Below are 16450 nucleotides of genomic sequence, written 5' to 3'. Positions count from 1 at the left end.
ATTTGGCTTCTCCAATATAAGGAAAACCTTTTTTTGTCAAAACAAGATTCAAATCTAAAGTGTAAGATGTGGGCATGTTATAAGCAAGGTATACAGCCCAAATGGGTAATTTCCATCAGCCCTGTGAGGGTCATCCAAGACATTTTTGCACATTCAGCTGGTTTAATTCAGTCCAGTTGTGCAAAAATAGCCAATAGTGGCAGCAGTGAAAGCAGCAGCCCCAGGACAGGAAAGAAGTATCAGCAATAGTGAGGCAACAACAGGAGTTAAGAGATAAGGAATGCACTGGAAAAGGGGAAGAAGACATAATTATTTCCCTTTAGGACTGGCATAGAATATTGCCTTCTTAATGCAGCTGAGTCCATGGCAAAGCACAAGAGTAAACTAAGAGCTTGGTGGGTGCAGATTAAAATGGATATGGTTTTTAAAACTTAGTCCAATTTCTACTTAGACTTATGAGGACGATCATATTATCTAAGAGGACATACTTAGCTGCCCAGTTTTGGGACCAGGCTCCATGTCCAGGAAAGGAGTAAGACAGGAGCTTCATAGGACAACTTTGAGAACAGAAGGTCACTGCAGGTGATTCAGCATCCTCTAGCAACACCCTCCCCCTCCACTTATCCATCCTCAACTCTAAATCAGGTGCCTTAAATTATGGGAATGCTACCTTGAGAGATAAAGGATCTAAGATAATTGTCCAAGACTACCTCAAAACAATTATTACCTATCCTGAACTATTTTACTGGCCTCAAAACAAATATTACAAGATAAAAGTCAAAGTTGGAGGTTTTATACATTTACCACCTGAAGCATTTCTCTATAAGCATGTACATAATTTATGTAAACTTTAGACACACAAAAAAAGGCCAAAAATGGTACAGTTCTGTTTTGATAAAGGATGGTGAGAGACAGCCAAACACATATGTTGTATGTAACCAATTTTCTTAAGATATGCAGATCCTCAAACTTAGCTCATTAAATGCACTAATTTTATAATATTTCCATTTAATATCCTGTAAATCTCTTCACCCACATAGATTCCACATAGCTCCTTTTCCCTTCCTTCTTCCCTAATGGAGAATAGAAATCCAAAATCCAGGAGAGAGAGCCTCCTTGTGTTCAAATATGTACTACACCAGTATCTTGTGTTCCAATACAGCAACTGAAAAGCATACTATTCCACTTAAATATTTAATGTCACATACCTATTTTAGTATCAAGATAATTATCAAAATTGGTTTTTGCTGAGATGACTACAGGAATCTCCTGTTTGGTAAGCAAATTCACAGCTGTCACTGAAGTAAGAGAGTCTGAAAACAAATGTAATGATATGGTAGGTAAAATATAATAGAAGATATGCTAAGAACATCACTTAACATTACAATGCAGTTTATCTTAAACTTACATGAATTTTAAGTAACAGTTTTCTTTAAAAAAGAAAGCGACAAACCTACTCATATTTCAAAAAAGCTCAGATGTATTAAAATGCTCAGTACGTCAGATTGATAAATCATAATGATTAGAAAACATACTTATAACAAGCACCTTTATAAAAACAGAGTAAGATTTGGATTGTAACAAAAAATTGAGTCTTTGATCAAAATACAGGCGGCTGCGAAGTTGTACAAACTGGTTTTATTAAGCCCTGAATTATGTACTAGCATACAATGCTATAAAATTCCACCAAAAATCAGATAAAGCTGCAGGGGAGCATATATCCTTATGATTTAATTTCTTACAGAAGAACTACAAAGCATATGACATCCTTTTTTTCTAACTTGGGTTAAAAAGCCACCTTAGTAACCTACTGATTTCCAAACAGGATATTCATATTCATATTCCAGATGAGGAACCCCATGTCCAACTAAGGGGAAACAGGAGAGGAAAGAATTAAGGGTGAGGACTAATAAACTGAAATTGATGTACAATGTGCATATTGGGTGGCTCAGCAAGAAGAAATCCAAACCTGAATACTCCAAATTTTGAGGATTTGAACACCAGATCTCAATTTTGGCCTATTTCTAACTTTTTCAGTGCCCTTAAGTTGATGATAATTAAAATATGGGCTGCTAAGAGCTTCCTTTCACCTTTCTTCATAGCTAAGCTGAGGCTATGAAGGCTGCATTGCAATGCATAAAATCTGCTTGAAGTAAAGTAACAGCAATTTTGAGAACAGGGCTGTTGCATCTCATCACGCTTCTTAACGCAAATGATACATTTTATTTCTGATTACTACTTTTCCAAATTTTAGGGGTCTGAGGTATCCATATTATAAAGAAAATTTATACATTCCAACCACCACACACAGCTTTCCTCTGTTTAAAAAAAGTACAAAAGAGACAATTTCATTTTTTAAAAGCAACTAACCAAGCGTCATGAGCAGGAAGCTGAGTGGGCAGGACACTGCTCTTAAAAATAACTTCTCTCTTCCACCCAGCAATAATTTTCATTTTATGCTGGAACCCAAAATAATAACTGCACTCAATGAAGGTGCTCTTTCCTGTGCTCATTTGCTCACATCATTATCATCATAACCAAAAAGAGAGAGTGGTACAGGTACAAAGTGTAAGACAATGTATGCAGAGTATTATAATGAGATAATGAACAACGTATTGGTCAAATCTTTATCTCAGGCACCTCCTGCTGCCCAAACCATTAGACTTACCAGATTCTGAATTAACATACATTTTTCTAGGCAAAAAAAAAAATTAAAATTGAATGTTTGACAACTGGTTGTTCTATTTATTTAAATAATAGTAGCCTAAAATACAGACATGTACTTCAAGACTAAAGATTTTAGAGCTTTCAGTTACTCGGCTATACAATTGCTCTTTTTTCTCGCCTAGAAAACATAAAAACATACCCTCCTAATTATTTAAATGAGAACACAGTGAAGCAAGAGAATTGCAAGACTATGCCCATTGAATAGAAAACAATTACATTTAATGAAATTAAAATTTCAGTGTTACTGAGGAATTTTTTTATAAAAGTCTTGGTTAATGTGAAAATAGGGTCTATATAAGGCCATCCAAAATTTTTTTTAATTTAAATGGCATTTTTGGCCTTTCATATGTAAGATGCCAATCTCAGCTAATTTCAACTGAAGAATGTCTGTAAGTATATTCACAAGTAGCAGGAGTATACAATAGCAAGTTATGTGAAATTGTGCCTCTTCTTTGAGGACTTTTGGCTGTCATTATTTCAACCCCAAGTTTCTTAATTTAACTCAGCCAAAAAAGCTTTAAGCTTATTGTTAACAGACACACAAAAAAGCTTTTGCAAGTATTTCCACTTAAAAACCAATATAAAAATATACCATTGTCCTTATTAAAAGCAAATTTTGCACTTTTGTGGTTTGGCTTAAAGCATAAGATCCAACAAAGGTACAGGCACATGCATGAATGTGTGTTTGTGCAGTTAGTGCTTTGATTTGGTTCAACTGCAAGAACCACAAATTTGTTCTCCAAAATTCTCTGAGCTTTTCTCACCTCTTAGACAAGGGCTTTATGTACTCAACACAGTCAGGCTCCATGTTTCTTTCTACTAGCAAGCAAACTTTTTAAGGTAGAAAATAAGTACTTAAAAAAGCAGGTTCTGTACAACCAACACAATTTACCACAAGATGCTGCTGAAATCAGATGTTATTCAGACAATCTTATCTTTACCAGTAAGGGAAAAAGAAAATATTGAACACTAGCCTGAAGTAGAAACAAAACATATTGTATTTACTCGTCATGTCCAGGTTTTCCAAACAATAAAAACATACTAGACCATGGATGCTAAATACAGGCAGAATTGGTGGTTGGAGACTTCAGGAAAGCAGTTAACAATTAAAGCATCACCAGTTGACTGTGCAACTGCCATGAACTGCCTTAGGGATACTCTGAATTTACTCCATTAGAGTCTGGTACTGACAATGGATCTGAATAGTAGAGTATTATTTTACTATCTGTCAGTGATCCACTTTGCTATGTATTAGTGATCAAACCACAGATTTTTTTTATTTAATTTTTTTTAATAAACTAAAAAATTAGTGATATATTGACCTCTTTAGAGTCCTTATGACAGGAAGAAATCATTGCTGGTGCAAGAATTAGTTCTGCTGTCTTTGTGCTAATGACACATACCTTATAGACATGAGATTTTCCAATGGGCTGACACAGTCAAATTTGGACTATTCATTTCTGGTGGATGAGGAAACAAGAATCTGTTCCATTGCTTTTATATAGTGTAACAACTATTATAAAAAGAAGAATTCCAGCATAGCTGCTCTTGCCACATCTGAAGCCAGGACAGGCTGATGTGACACTGTGCGACATCGCGAGAATCAAAGGCCTGCTTGCTCTCAACAGGAACAGCTCCTGCTCAGCTTGATGCACATTCTCTAAAGATCATTCTCTATAATTGTTGCTCTTCTACAACAAATTGCAGTATGAGAAAAATACCACCTTTCCCTGGGATGAACTCCCTCTGAAAGACTTCCTTGAGACTGCTATTCCCATGCAGCAGTCTGTGAGTTGGTAAGATATATAAGTGGGAAGCTCCATAAATGGCTTCAGGTGTATAGGTGTAAGCTGCTAGTTTCTCTTCTGTTACTTTGCCATTCACCTGAAAAAGAGCAGAAAAAATTTCCCACTGGCAGAGTGGTGCTTATAGATTTCCCTTCCTTTTCACACAGCTAACGAGACTACATCACCCTACAGAAATACACAGATCCAAATAGCAAAGCCAGACACATTCTCACTATAGAAATTTTCCAGAATCAGACCTTGACAAACTTACTTTTAGGCCTTGAGAAAGTTGCTTTACAGTCTTGCCTTAGTTTATCCAAATATATCTATAAAAATATAATTCTAATCCCATATGTAATATTGCACTGTGCTACTGAGATAGACTCAATCCCTGGCTAAGCCACCCAGAATCCTTCTATTCACTTTTAATATGCATGCCTTGTTTCCAAGAAACTGGAGGGAGATGTTGCCTCTGAAAAGAATTTAGGACTTTCTCAGCTACAATATGACTTTACACCATACTTCTCTGATGAAGAAAATGCTGCAAATTATAAATAATAAATAAATAATAAAATATAGAAATAAATAATAATTAATGATAATAATAAAGAATAGAAAATACAAATAAATAATAAATAAAAAAGAAATAAAATAATAAAAGGTGGCACAACAAACAATTGGACATAAAATGTAAATAGTAAACTTCAAACACTTTTAAAGAATTACCATCTGGAACCATCAACAAGGTTTATATCTTAGATCAAGTAACTGTGGAGTATATGGGGGTCTTGGAAGGAGATTTTTCCATAATAAGTACTGATATAAATTTTCAGAAACAATTGATAAAAACAACTTTAATACCAAGTTATTTATTCAAATACAAGTACTGCATCTTTTAGCAGGGTGCAAATCAGAGGTATTTAAAAGGTTTAATTTGTCTCAATTTGAAGTTCTGAAAAATTACAGTACTTTAAAATGAGAAGTCACTTTTAGAATGTTAGCCCAGAGTAAATAATCACAATAAAGCTTCAAAGTACAAGGGCTGAAATTTGATCAGAGTCTGTGAAAATGTCTTCTGTCACTACCATATTCATGGAGCCTTGCCCATCTCTTGACAAAAAAAGGGAAATCTGAAGCCCTTCTGCAGATAATGATAATTTTTTTTTTCAGGTTTCCTTTTCCTTCCTCTCCTTTCTTTCTATCTAGACTTCTCTGTAGCTCCATCACTACCTAATGGTGTGGTTTCCATTATTTTAATTATGGGAAATAGTAAGTGAAATAATGGACAAATGTAAGCAGAGCAGTTTGCCTGAGGTCAGCCTGGGTCTGGCAAAGAAAGTCCCATGCAGAGAAAAGCAAATGCCCAGCTAGACCCTAGCTGACATGTGCAGTGCCACTTGACAGTGCACCTGGCATTTAAATGTTGTGGCTTTTAGGGAAGCTAATTAGGTGGCATGTATTTTGGCATAAATATACACAGCCACTTGAACACACAAACCCTTTCCTAAGGAGGATAGCAGGGAGTATCTCTGCAACCCTCAAGTGCTGTTCTCCAGGAATCTGTGCTGGTCTGTGCATGAATATAATAATAATCTTTTTTAGGAGGTTTCAAGCTTTTAAGATCTGGGAATCCATTCCCATCACACATTTCAGTGGTGGCAGTTAGCCCAACCAAGAGAGCAGCAAGTGAAATTTCTGACTTACCTTTAGCAAGAAGTCAAGAGAGCACCCAGTGCAGTCCCCTATCCAATTTGCTTGCATTTCTTTAATGCCATACCACTCAGGGAGATCAGATAAAGCATCAAACATGGCCTTAAGCAACAAAAGAAAGAATGAGGACATTCAGCTTTTGTAAACATATGAGTTAATACTATGGGTTTAATTATAACTAACAGCAAAATGGCAAGGTACTGGTAAAAACATTGGAAGAGGTGGTTTTATATTGCTGCTACCTCAAATTAATCTCTCTGAGACTAGAACTAACACGGTACAAGCCAGAGGGATGGCACTGCCAACAGAGACCCTCTTGTTATTAAAAGTGGCCTTTCTTTTGAATGGATTAGACTGAAGATACAGGAATGAAAAACTTAGATGAAAACAAACACAGAAAATATTCCCAGTGGTTTTAACTTCTGGGAAGTGTAGGTGACCTACTGAGCTGAACAAGACTTAACAGATGTGCTTGCAGATATGAAGCCTACATTTGTATTAGTTGTTTTAGACAATAGCCTAGAGATTGCAATCAGACAAAAGGTGTTAACATGTCCTAAAATTTTCAAGCTCTGGCTTAAAATAGCATGATAGTTTCTAGCTATCTATTTTTTCATATTTTGTATCGATATTTTACCAAGCACAACAGGCTGAAAAATTGATTGGGATCTTTACGTTGTATCATCCTGCAAAAACAACACTAAATCATAATAACAAAGGTCTGTATTAAAATAAAAAAATACATAATATTATAGTATTAAAATTCTTATAAGCAACCAGCAACAAAGCTGGGTCTGGAAGGGGGTCCAGAGCAAGTCTTATGAGGAGTAGCCAATTCACCTGGAATGTTTAGCCTGGATAAAAGGGGGCTCAGGGAGGACCTTATCGTTCCATAAATGCCCAAAAGGAGTCTATAGTGAAGTGGGGGTCAGTTTCTTCCCACAGGTAACAAATGATGGGACCACAGGAAATGGTCTCAAGTTGCTCCAGGGGAGGATACTAGAAAAAAAATTCACCATGGAAAGGGCTGTCAAACACTTGGAACAGACTGTCCAAGGAAGTGCTTGAGTCATCATCTCTGGAGGTATTTAGAAGACCCACAGATGTGGAACATGCTTAGGGACAGGGTGTACTGATGGACTTGGCAGTGCTGGCTTAACGGCTGCACTTGAGGATCTCAAGGGTTTTTTCCAACCTAAATGGTTCTATACTATGCAGCAATGAAGAAATTCAGTGTTGCCTCCTTTACTAGCTATAATGTCCAACAGCCAACTTGTAACTTCTATGTATATTTGCACTCAACAAGAGATAAATCTATGTATTTATGTGCTTCTGATGTGTGGAATGGAAGCATAAAAGTCTATTTCAAATCAACTAGTATTTGTCTAAAACGTTTGAACAGCATGATTTTAATAAATGGCATCTCTAACAATGTAAAGAAGACAGATAACTTAAAGTTCATCTCATTTTTCACTTCATAACACTTCACATTTTTGTTATGAATACTGTGACTGTCCAAAATCTTTACCTTGGCAGAAGTACAGCCAGAGGCATGAGTCATTTGGACAGATGGTGAATATGCTGAACAATTACAGTTAAAATCTAAGAATAAGGCAACATGTTGAATAATTTCTCCTTCAGCTGTGACTCTCAACATCAAATGTGCAAGCTCTTTATTATCTCAGTAATTACTAACAATCTACAAGGATGGACAGTAGCTCCTATGTGCTATTCAAACCAAACAGTAGGTAGGTGGATAATTAGTGAATGCACACTTAATTCTTCTCCAAGAATGCATTTCAAGTTCTGTTTTAATGACATACTTAACTAATTTCAAAGTGAGATGCAGAAAAGTTACTGTAAGAATTACTTTTTTAGTTACTGCTCTGCTGTATATCTGTCATTCAAAATATAACAAAAGCCATGTCCTTTGTAAACCATAATAGTACACCACCACTTGGGATTTTTATTGCTTTCTACAACTTTAAGAATCAAACCAATTTATTGATGATTTATAAATAAAAGAATGTTAGGCTTTTGGAGAGGTTTTTATTACACTATATCTTTAATCAGTTTTGACAATTGCAAGCATGCTATATCACAGAGAATTCAAAGATTGGAGTATTCTCATTAATTGCACCGTTCCAGAAACAACTAAGTTTTATCTACCATGATCAATCTATGTACTTATATAATTACGAAAGAAAAATAAATAATTGGAGAGATATATATATATATATATCTATACTATGTATGTATATCTCTATACATACACACAATACTTAGATACATTCTTTGTAAGAACCTTATGCATTTTAGAAAGAATGAAATTGTGTCAGTACACACAGAACTGGCTGTTCACATTAGATATTCTTTCTAATCTACATCACATTTTGCTGCAACAAGCAGCTAATTGTGCATGTGTTCTACTGAAACTGTACAGTCTGTAACTGCTTGCCAGCAAAGCTTCCTAGATATTTGTTCACTGCAGTATTCATACACCAAGATTGTCAATACCAGTGTGATAATGATTTTACTGTAATTCATTGGCCTTATTAGAAGCTACAGTATGACTTAACCCAGTTCTTGTACTGATAATGCAATTACTTCTTGCAACTAAATACAGGAAGAGCCAACTTTACTTCATGTGAATGAAGATAACTAAGCTTACTCTGCATGATGGTGAAGCCTAGCAGGGTTTGCAAACATAAACCATTTATAACTTAATTTATACATAAACAGTTTAGTGTGATTGGAAACAAAAAACCCAAGCCAACAAAAACACTTCAAAAATGTTCAAAATGGAATTATGATTCCCAGTTCTTTGTACTCAACAAACTCCTTAGGTTTCTTGTCAAACCTATGAACAGCAGGTGAAGGAGAAAATGAACATGCAAACCATAAACAATTTATCTGGTGTACAAAGGCAAATAATACAGAATATGCACACTGCTAGCATGTTAGTAAGTGTTTCTGAACAGTAAATTATCTAGCGTACTCACTAGCAGGAAAGCAGAGATACATCAGTTCTTACACACATGAATGCACTTGTACATCCAAAATTCAAATATGCATAGGAGGTGTGCCTGCCCATGGCAAAGGGGATTGGGACTAGAGGATCTTTAAGGTTCATTCCAACAACTTAACATTTCATAATTCTGTAATTACTGATAATTTCCATTAAAAAAAAAAAGCTGATCTTAAAAAATGTGTATATAACTTCTTATTATTTCTGCCACAAATTTGTTAACTTGATTTGTTAACACAGAGAAGACAATCAGCAAGAAGACTCCCAGCACACAGGCAAATAAACAAAAGTAAAACCATGTTGGAGTCAGCAGGGGACAAAGAACAACAGCAGCATTTCAGTCCAGTAAGCAGAGAGTGATAAGATTACCAAATAAACACAGTTTTCAAATTTCTGATGATAATAGTGAGAAATTTGGAAACATTAGGTAGCAGAGTATTTCTGCTTTCATTTCTCATTACTCAGAAAGAGACAAGAAAACTTCAAATGCAAACATCTAATTACAGGAGAAATTACTCCCATCTTAATTAAACATAAATCAAGGAATAGCATAAATACATTTTGGCAGTCTTTCAGATCTAAAGATAGACAGACTCAGGAAAAGCTAAAGAAATCAAAGTTGTGTTCAGGGATGAGAATGATTTAAAGGCTCTTACACCTGAAGAAGCTGGAGATTGAGGATAAACCAATGTTTCACGGACATTTTTACTCTTTCAGAACATGCAGAAAATCCTGGCACAGCCAGAAGATGAAAGTCAACTACCTCAGATGATCAGAGAGTAACTAAATCAAGACGAGTTTGCTGAAAATTCATCAAAGACAATGATGACCAAGCCTAAAACTAGAAGTAACACATTGTATGTGAAAAACTGGTCTCACATTTCCAGCTGTTTATTCTGCTGAGGATTATGACAGAAACAGAACTTCAGTTAAGTAATTTTAAGGCAAAAAAGATCCAGAAAATCCAAGAACATAAGTGCTTTACAATTTCCCAAGAGCATCTCAACTCCAAAAGTCCTCTTGTTTTAGTTCAAAGAAAGATTCTGCTGAACCCCTAAAAAATTCACTCTCTGACTTCATGAACTAAAAGTTTTAGTAGATCAATACCTGCGACTAATTTCATATCTAGTGAGAGTAATTTAACTCCTCTATGACAGTACATGAAATAAAGTGGAAAATCTAAATATAAGCTATGTAATCAAATGTATACTCTTTTTTTAAATGAAGACACTTCAATGAAGTTTGACAGATCTGCAAGGCAACAAGAAGATCAGAATAAAAACTTCAACAAAAGGTTGCATTTCAGAAGAATTCAATTAGCAAAATAAAATTGCATTCTACTAAATTACAATAAATTTAAAAGCTTTGCTTCTGAGGAAGAGTCAAATAAATATCCAAGCTCTGCTTGGATTAAAATGAAATTCTTTACTTCATTTGATCAAACTCCCAAAAGAGCAACCAAATGTAAACTAAAGATTACACAAAATCATTTAATACAACTTAATATATTAACATATATTAAAGTACAAGAAATTAAAGCTAGGCTGCCCACTGTTTTATTTTGCACTCTATTGCACTGTTCCAACTGTGATTATATGGCACAGCTTCTGCTGGTATTTAATATCTTCTTGTTTTACTATTCTTCTTCTCCTTCAGACAGTAGTTTCTGTCTGTACTATTGTAGGTCACTCTTGACTTTTATTTCCCATGTGTGAAGAATACTGAAAACATACATTAAAGAGGAGCAATAACACAGACACTGCGTATACTGAAAATTCTTTCTCATAAATGTCTGAACTGTCAGCAGTTTTCCCATTTCCTTACCTACAATTTATGGGCAACCAACACCTCTGGTGAGATTACACAGAGCTGAGGCAAATAAATGTTTCCTTAAAAGCAAAAAGTAAATCCAGAATTATTCTCCAGATTTGCTCTTCAGAGCTGTTCCTTGCTTAAATTTCCAAAGAGAAGATACTCCCTTTCTGAAATAATGAAGTATATATTTGTGATGAGTAACTAAATCCATAAATAGAAAAGCTCTTCAAAACATTTGTTATCATTTTTAACAGTATTAAGTATGCACTGTTTTGGTTAACCTCATACCAACAGGAACTTAAATGTACATTGCTGTACCATCAAATGAGATGCTGTGTTTAAAACAGGGTGAAAAGACCAGCCTGGTATGGATATCCACAAACAACCTTCTGCCTAGCCAAACTGACAAAACAGGGGCCATTTCTTAGGAATGAAGTGCTCAGCAAGCTGGCAGAGCACTGCTCTTGGTCCCTGTCCAGGAGACAGCTCTCAGCCTGGCTCAAGAAGAAGAGTTTCAAATTGAGCTTTATCAGGCCTGCTCTGTTGGGAGAAGACAACTATGAGCTAGACTCCAAGTGTGGGAATCAAAACAAATCGTACATAAAGAATGAAAAAGAGCCAGCATTTCAGTTCTCAGTGATGAGACATTACCTCCTGCTATGAAATCCCAAGGGCTACCAAGACTCCTAATATCCTGAAATTCAGTACTTCAATCTCATTACATTTCATTACCATTCTGCTTAAGATCTCAGAAATAAAATACAAAATAAAAAGATCAAGCAAAACACAATTACATGAAATAATTCCAAATCTATTCAGATGAGACAAAAAGGGCTGTCAGATGCAGTGGAAAGCCAGAGAAAACCTGGAGAAGAGTTGTAGTTCATTTGCTGTTTTCCCTCCACAGAATCATGCCCAACATTTGTATTCCTGATACCCACAGAAAATCAGAAGGGTTTATCTCTAAATGTCTTTACAAAAAAACTTAACTAAGAAAGGGTGCTACTTATCTATATGGCAACTGTCAATTACATCAGTAGAATTCTGCTGGTTATGTTCTCCATTATTTGAATTAAACAGACCGCCCTACTGCTGTGCAAAAAGGGGAGATCATTTAAGGCAAAACTTGAAGTTTTAAAGTTGCTTCTGTTTCATTTTATTCGAGAAAAGATTATTTTCCAGCTATTTGAATGAATTTCATACAGTAAAATATGGAAAAGAATTGTATAAATTTAATTTAGGAAGAACAGCGTCTATAAAAAGACTAACCTTGCCAATTTTGTTTTGAGGACTTAGCTGACCACATATAAAAACCTCCATAAAAGCAATTTACAGGTACACAGAGAAAATACTAACATTTACAGACAGATTTTTCCAATGAATCTGCCTACCAATTCAGCAGGGTAACCATAGCAACTAAATGTTTTATCTTAAACATCTTAAATGCACAGACAACAATTTGAATAATAATGCCATCAGTTAAGGCATTATACTTTTATCAAAGAAATGTGTCAAAAGAAAAATAACAATTAAAATGTTCTCTAAAAATCAAAAAAAGCTGCTAGACTATTTCACATGTACTTTACAGTTTAAAAAATGGGTCACAATTACTTTATTACTTTTCATAAGCAAAATGCTTTCTGCTAAGCATTAAAAGCATGGTCAATATTTTTGCCCTTTGAACAAAACTCATTACCAGTGGTAAATTGCCACGTGAGCCAACACTGCTCTGTTTACAATTTTTATTGCAAGAAAGGAATATGAGCTAGTTCAGTAACTACTAAAAAAAAAAAAAAAATCAAAGCAAGTCCACAGGAGATGATTGCTCTGAACACAACAGAAATGTGAAAAACAGTGTGTGTAGGAATGAAGCACTGATTCCTGTAATACCCAGCTTCACAGACCACTAATAATCATGCAACTCCTGGATGCCATTTGACCAGTAATGTAGGCACTGCAGATGAAGATTACTCTGATTAGTTTTTATTTCCATTAAGGTTCTGAGATATCAAGGAAAACATAAAATGATAAATGGGCAAAAGAGAGGAACACAGATGACTAGAATAGATCATCAGTATACACTATAAATAGGCTGAAAGTTATAACAAAATAATTTATGGATGCTACAAGCAGAAAATAAGTTGTATCCATACATATTGAGCCATTATTGCTAACTGGTAATTTGCATGAAGAATTAAGGGCTAGAAGATGAATTAAATGTATTTCAAATGGAACTTTTTCTATGAAAGAAGGTTATGGAAAGACTTACAGTGCCTACATTACTGGTCAAATTTTCCTCTAAGCCACATAGGAATGGAGCAAGTTAACAAAAATAAAGCTTTTTGTTTCCAAATACTTTCCCACTATGTCAATTTATAGAAAACTCAGGTATAACTTTGGGGAAGGAATAGGAAACAGATTTGCAGAAAGCCATTTTTCAGAAAAAGGGCATGGAAGGTGATACTTCTGACATTTGATCTTGAATTTCTGTAAACTTTTCAGAAGAAATATAAGTCACCATTAAAGGCACAAGAAAAAGGTGACCAGAATCAAATGGTTTTCCCTATGATACACCAAAACCAGATAAAGGCCTGACTGTACAAAGGTGAGCGAGACACATAGAATTCTAACCCTCTAGGTCTGAAAGTAGCTCAATTGAAAAAAAAATACAAGTCTTCCCCAAAAGGTGCAAGGATTAAGTTACTCTTAGTGCCTTCCAATTTTTAGATTTCAAAATAAGACAGAGTGGAACTTCAGTGGATAGCAGAAATCTAGTCACACAGCTCACTGAAAGCCTGATCCACTTAGCTCTCTACCTTTTTCCAAACCCAGGAAAAACATCTTGCACAAAGAAGGATTAAATCTGCTCTGTGCCTGTGAACTTGTCCAAGCTGTGAGGAAATAAAGGGCCATGTGTGCTGGGATACAAATTCTGGCAGTACAGACCAAAGACCTAAATGCTGCTCTATACTGACAGAAAACACAGATTTTCATATCACAATGATTGTGACCATGCTAACCTGACATAATCTTGTCTTAACCTTCTGGACACATTTAAAAAAAATGAATTGGACAAAAGATGTTCAACAGGTAATTGACTCAAAAATGGGGAATAAAGGACTCAGGATCAGACAAGTTCTGGAAGGGCAAATTTCTATTTCTGTTAGTGTCTAATGCAAAACTAGTTGACCACACATTTGAAATTCCCTATTTTATAATGTCCCCTCCTATTTCCCTTCTACAGGAGTCTGGCATATGAATTACCAAACAACTGACAAAAAAGGGAAGTGAGATTCATAAAGAACCAAACTGCTTTACTAATTTATCATTAGAGGCACAAATATCTGAAGTCTTGGAACTGAAAAGAATTTCAGGAAAACAAAGCTGTACTGGTAGTGTTTCTGGTCTGGTTTCATAAGCCAGGAAAATCTCTTTATGGAAATAAGTGTGTTCAAAATCATGAGACATGAAATAATACCCCTTGCCAAAGTAAAGGTATCATCACCACCCATGTTATTATCCTGAAATCGTATTAGCAGTTAAAGATCTTTAGCTTCTTAAAGAGATGTCTTTATCCTCCACTATAAGGACTAATTCCTTAGAAATCTGGACCCTCCACTCCAAGAGGAAAGGCTCTGTAAAGGATGAAGGTGAATGAAGGTCTCCCTCTCAATAAAGCCCATTCTCCTGGCAAAGAGCTTTTGAAAAGAGGTGGGGAAGAAGGTTTGAGGAATAGGCTAGGAAGAGTGATTACTGTAACCAGGGTGTTCAACAATGCAGGAAAACGTGGATTCAGATGAACTGTCAACAGCCTGATTCCAAAGATAAAGGGGACAAAAGAAACAGACTTGGGAGGAAGGATTCATGGGTTTTACCACTCCTGGGGAAGTACTGGCACGACTACCATAACGAATGAAGAAATGTGTGCAAGGATGTTTTGAGGATAACTAGTCAAATTATTCAGAAAGAGAAGCCAAAGTTGTAGCATTTCAGATCTGTAATTTGGCTCCTGTCAAAATGCTAATGTGAAGCTTCCTGATTATTATGTCAGTGTGTGCAAAGAGTTTCTAAGAGACTGAAATACTTGGCCACTATTAGCTCAGATCCAGCTTCCCTCCAGTGGACTGTTTTCAGCTGTGGCTTGCAGTTCATGGGCTGTTCAGAGTTGTATGGCCAAAACAGTCTTCTTCAGAAAATAAACCACAACATGCTATATTATCTAGTCTTCTGCAACTTGAAAGAAAAAAATTACCAAAAATAGGGACTTTATTTGTCTTAATCTTCCAAGCATGAAATCTATCGACTATCAGATATTGGACTTCATAGAACAGAGCCTGGTAATCTGCTATTCTTATTTCAAGGTGGGGGGGAAGTTATTTTTCCCCCTCTACAACCAAATGTTTAAAAGCCTTGCCAAAAGAAGCAGAGTGAGACTGTTTAAAAAGAACCCCAGCAACAAAAATAGGAGTGAGTGGAGGGTGAGTAAAAAGGAAAATCCAAACCACCTGCTGATTCTTGGTAGCATCTGTCACTGTACAAGAAGTGGGAGAACATGTAGGTAATGCTTGCCAAAGTACTTCAGCTGGAAGCAGCATGGCATCATTCACTGATCTGGTTGTATCAGCTAGCACAGACCCTATGAATATCAATCACAAACAGAACAAAATTTTGGGAAACCTTCACAGAAATATGTAGAGTACTCAACTGTCCTTTGCAGCAATGTTTTAAGGTTTTGTAGGAGTTGATACAAATGGTCTTCCTGAAATGAAAAGCAGAAGCAGCTCTTATTCATGTCACTAAGATGTTCAAGAACAAAAGATCACCTGCACATTTGCCCCTCATGTAGGTAGGGAAGATGGCAGTGTGCTGAGGGGGGAAGATGAGGGAATGTTGTGGAGGCAAAAGTTCCTTCTTATCATAAGATAAGCGTGCTTACTGGGGAATGACATGATGGAGACGTGATCTGCCCAAGAGATTGTGCATTTCCTGTAACAGCATTTCTCAGGTAAGAGACTAAATACAAAAGATAAATCCTATAATCAACCTAGCAGAGGGTGGATATTGAGCAAGAGGCAATAATCCCATAAACCAAGGGTGTTTTCAAGGTTATTGAAAAGCTCCTCAGTCTGATGAGTAAAAATTTATGGCTGATTCACCCTTTTTAAAGGGATATAAGTGATTGGGTACCAGCATGGATACAGACCAGAAATACGAGTCATTGCTTCCTACAACCTGTACAGAGACAATAGACAAAAGAAATAACAGTAGAGACAGAAACTCTTATGGAGCTCCAGCCTCAAACGGGGGGAATCATTGAGTTGGGGCACAGCCTAAAATATCACAATGGTCATAATGAAATCTGGTGACAAAGGAACTGAGGAAA

The 16450-nt window shown here is 35.8% G+C and overlaps 1 protein-coding gene across 1 annotated transcript in view; it reads right to left on the bottom strand.

Moving 5' to 3' along the window:
* The window catches only part of LARS2 (leucyl-tRNA synthetase 2, mitochondrial), an 82726-nt gene that overhangs the window by 36742 nt on the left and 29534 nt on the right, over positions 1-16450 (bottom strand). Inside the window, exons 8-10 of the mRNA XM_036406762.1 lie at positions 6219-6326; positions 4452-4611; positions 1209-1313 (exon numbers count right to left, since the gene is read on the bottom strand). Of these exons, the coding sequence (XP_036262655.1) occupies positions 1209-1313; positions 4452-4611; positions 6219-6326 (373 nt within the window). The remainder of the gene's footprint in view (positions 1-1208; positions 1314-4451; positions 4612-6218; positions 6327-16450) is intronic.

The sequence above is a fragment of the Molothrus ater genome, chromosome 1 (genome assembly GCF_012460135.2).
Source record: "Molothrus ater isolate BHLD 08-10-18 breed brown headed cowbird chromosome 1, BPBGC_Mater_1.1, whole genome shotgun sequence".
In the NCBI taxonomy this organism is placed as follows: Eukaryota; Metazoa; Chordata; class Aves; order Passeriformes; family Icteridae; genus Molothrus; species Molothrus ater.
This window is presented reverse-complemented; position numbering and strand designations above follow the sequence as displayed.